At 33.4% G+C, this 3,522-nt stretch overlaps 1 protein-coding gene across 2 annotated transcripts in view; it reads left to right on the top strand.

Moving 5' to 3' along the window:
- Aplf (aprataxin and PNKP like factor) overlaps positions 1 to 2,825 on the top strand; it is a 109,769-nt gene extending 106,944 nt beyond the window's left edge. For both annotated transcript variants that reach the window (XM_048804193.1, XM_015479578.2), the window contains one exon: positions 2,362 to 2,825. In XM_048804193.1, coding sequence (XP_048660150.1) covers positions 2,362 to 2,552 — 191 coding nt within the window. In that variant the 3' untranslated portion in view covers positions 2,553 to 2,825. The remainder of the gene's footprint in view (positions 1 to 2,361) is intronic.
- Positions 2,826 to 3,522: the final 697 nt, after the last annotated feature.

Here is a 3,522-nt window from a genome sequence, read left to right as displayed (position 1 = left end):
AGAGAGAGAGAGAGAGAGAGAGAGAGAGAGAGTCAGAAAAATTTGTGGACTTAGGACCTAAGACTGGATGGAGTCATCTAAGTAGTAGGTTAAAGAAGAGGTCCCAACCTGAAACATGGGGCACTCTAGGAAGAACCAGCAAAAGAGACTGAGAAGGAGTAGCCAGCAAGATAAAAGGATAACTTGAAATTTGTTTTAGGCTTATATTGATTTTTTTTTTTAAATCCTCTAAGGTAGTTTCAGAACCTGAAGGGAAACCGCTTACTGGGATATCATTAGCACATTACTGTGTGATAAGGTATATTTCCATCCTACTAAAAAAAGTTATATAGATAGGTACTTCTCAGAGAAAACTGGACAAGAACATAGATTAGTGTTCTTTCCTCCTCACTTTATTCCCCAACTTCCAACTACCTTGGAGTCCCAAGTATTTCTTCAGTGTATATTATCACTTTTAAAAATGAAGGAGTGAGATTAGCTAGACATAAAATATTCTCTCAATATATTTACCAGGAAGTATTTATATGTACAAATATAAGATTTTCCTTAAGTAACTGATATGTCATATAGTATAATATATTATGCCAGGAAGTGTTTATATGTATAAATATACCATAAGATTTTCCTTAAGTAACTGATATGTCATATAGTATAATATATTATGCTAGTAAGAACAGAACAAGTTATCATGTAGCCTTTTTAGCTTTGGCTGCAAAGAAATTTGGAGAGAAATTTGATGCTCGATGTATAACAATGTTAAATATTGAGGTTGGCTTTTTGTATACTGATTTTTATGTTCTTTATTTCTTTTATTTGCATTTTATTATTATGTTATTATTGTTATTGATATAAGCTATCCCAGATCTTTTCTGGAATGAGTAGTGATATTAAGAAAAATATAAACTCAATGGGCTATCAGAGTTGAAAGATAGATATATTATTTTTTTGAATTAATCTCATTTCCCCATCAAATTAAGTTTTAAATCCATATTGCATGCAAATATTTTAGGAAGACCAAAACATATACAAAAGCATAGACATTAATATTTTTAAAATACTGTTTAATTTAAAGCATCATGACATTATTTTAAAAAGTAAGGAATTATCAGGCAAAAAATAAAGGGAAGTCAAGAATTTAGAGAAGTAAGTAAGCCTGAAGCCACTTTTCCCTTGAAAGCACTAGGTAATCCCAGAAAATTAACTCTCCTTTGAGTAGTCTTTCAGGGTAGAGAAGGAGACAGAAAACAAAAACTCTTCATCCATATATAAGTTGGGGAGTCTGACAGGAGATCTTCTTCTATAGCAATCTGGAATCCAAGATCTCAGAGTGAAGATGAAGACACATTGGAACAATCTGAAGAGAATTCAAATATGGCAGGACTTTTCTGAGTTGTCCAGCAGACTTTAGTATTTTTAACCTATATATTTGCTGTTCATCAGGGATTGTCCTCTACACTGAGGTTTCCAGATGAAATCTTCCTAGTTGTTTCTTGGATGTTCCACATTATCCTAGAGTCTGCCACTACCCTGCTCTCAACCAACTCTGCTGCTCACTATCGAAAGAATATAAAGAGTTGGATAAGGGATAAATGAATCTGGAGACAAAAATTTTCTAGTATTGTAATATTATTTAGAAATCTGAAAATTTTAGTGGCTGTTACCATAGCAATCCTAGCCTTTATTAAAACATGAACTCTAAGAATATTTTAGATCTATAAAATTAACTTTCCAATATACCTAACTTGTATCTTCTCATTTCATTATAGCCCTGATGTGTCAAATCAGATTTTGCTGTGTTTGCTCTGATAACAAACACTCCCAAATTTCAGTGTATCACAAAAACAAATAGGTGTATTTGTCCTTCATGGTGCAGCTGCAAGTTGGCTGTGCCTCTGTCCCATGTGTGTTCTCATCCTGGGATTCAGAGTAAAGGATTAGCCCTGATTAGGGATATGACATTTATGTGGCAGAGGGAAAAATGACAATGACAGAACCACAGAAGAACTCCTAAAGCTTCTGTTTCCACTCATGTTTCTTTGGCCAGGTCAGTAGAGAATAGGGAAGTCAGTGGAGGCTGAGGATCCCAGGAAGGGGCAGTGAGAAACTGGGAAGGTAGGATTGCACCACTATAATCATGGTTTTTTTAAGGAACCATTATTTTGACTCATAGGCCATTTTAGTTCCAGGAACCTCAAAATAGGAAAAGTTAGAAAAATAAATAAAAAATGGTCATTTTAATGTGCTTTCTTAAAATGTATAGTGGTTAGCTATGTATTAATAAAATAGAAGCAGAAAAATATTTTATCTCTAATCCCAGGTTGAATGGCAATTGATGTGTTATATATCAATACTCTGTTTTAGATGAAGATAATGATGATGTTGGACAACCCAATGAATCTGACCTGAATGACAGCTTTATAGATGATGAGGAAGAAGAATATGAGCCAACAGATGAAGATTCTGACTGGGAACCAGGGAAGGAAGATCAAGAGAAGGAAGACGTGGAAGAGCTTTTGAAGGAAGCAAAAAAGTTTATGAAAAGAAAAAAATAACTCTTTTCTGCAATAATATAAGACTCAATTTCAGGAAGTAAGGAGGTACTAGAGTAATCATTATTTTCTTTCTTTTGATAGCTACAACTTTTGCTATTGACTTTGTGCAAGTAAAATATTGAAATGTCAGCCATTAAGGTAGTAGGTGGAATTTATTTTGTTGCCTTACTTAAGCACTTACTAGTAGAAAGCAGATAGAGGTTAAAGAGGAATCATATTTTCCCTGTACTTTGTATATTGATAATAAAAAGTAAAAGCCTTGGTTGTACAAAACTTTCCTCTTTTTTCGTTTTCTTTTTTTCAGTCACTGTCTTTGTAGATTATTATGCAAGTATAACCAGGCAAATTACTTGATGGTTGAGAAAGCATGTGTCTTTCATTGTATTGAAGTGATTCTTCAAGCAAAACCAAGCAAAGCCATCACATAATGGCTACTATTTTTCTAGTACTCTAGATATGAGCTTTGTGATTTCATTTAGTAGTTGTATCTTTTGTAACTTGGTGAAATTATTACCAACTGGATACTGAAATAGATTCATCTAAGCTATAGAAGAAAAATGTTCACTTTGCAGGGAATCTATGTTATTTTGTGTCACACAGCTGTAATTTACTACAGGTCTGAATTTGACAGTTTTTCAAACTAAAGTCCTACCTGATTATGTTAACTTTCATGGTTCTGCCTTTGCATTAAGAATATGAATATTTTAATATTCTTTTTTTTAATATTTATTTTTGATATCTTTATTTATTTATTTTTTTGTGGTGCTGAGGATCTAACCTAGGGCCTCACAAATGCTAGGTGAGTGCTGTACCGCTGAGCCACAACCCCAGCCCCATTTTCACATTCTTCTAACCATAAATTTCTTAAATGATATTAGTTCTTTTGAGCTCAGAGCTCAGATGAAAGTAGCATGTTGTTTGCCAGTGTTTAAGTTTCTGGCTTCTTATATCAAACAAGGTACCTCTTATA

The sequence above is a fragment of the Marmota marmota genome, unplaced genomic scaffold (genome assembly GCF_001458135.2).
Source record: "Marmota marmota marmota unplaced genomic scaffold, marMar, whole genome shotgun sequence".
NCBI lineage: Eukaryota > Metazoa > Chordata > Mammalia > Rodentia > Sciuridae > Marmota > Marmota marmota.
Note: the sequence above shows the minus strand (reverse complement) of the source record. Positions and strands in the feature narration are given on the sequence as shown.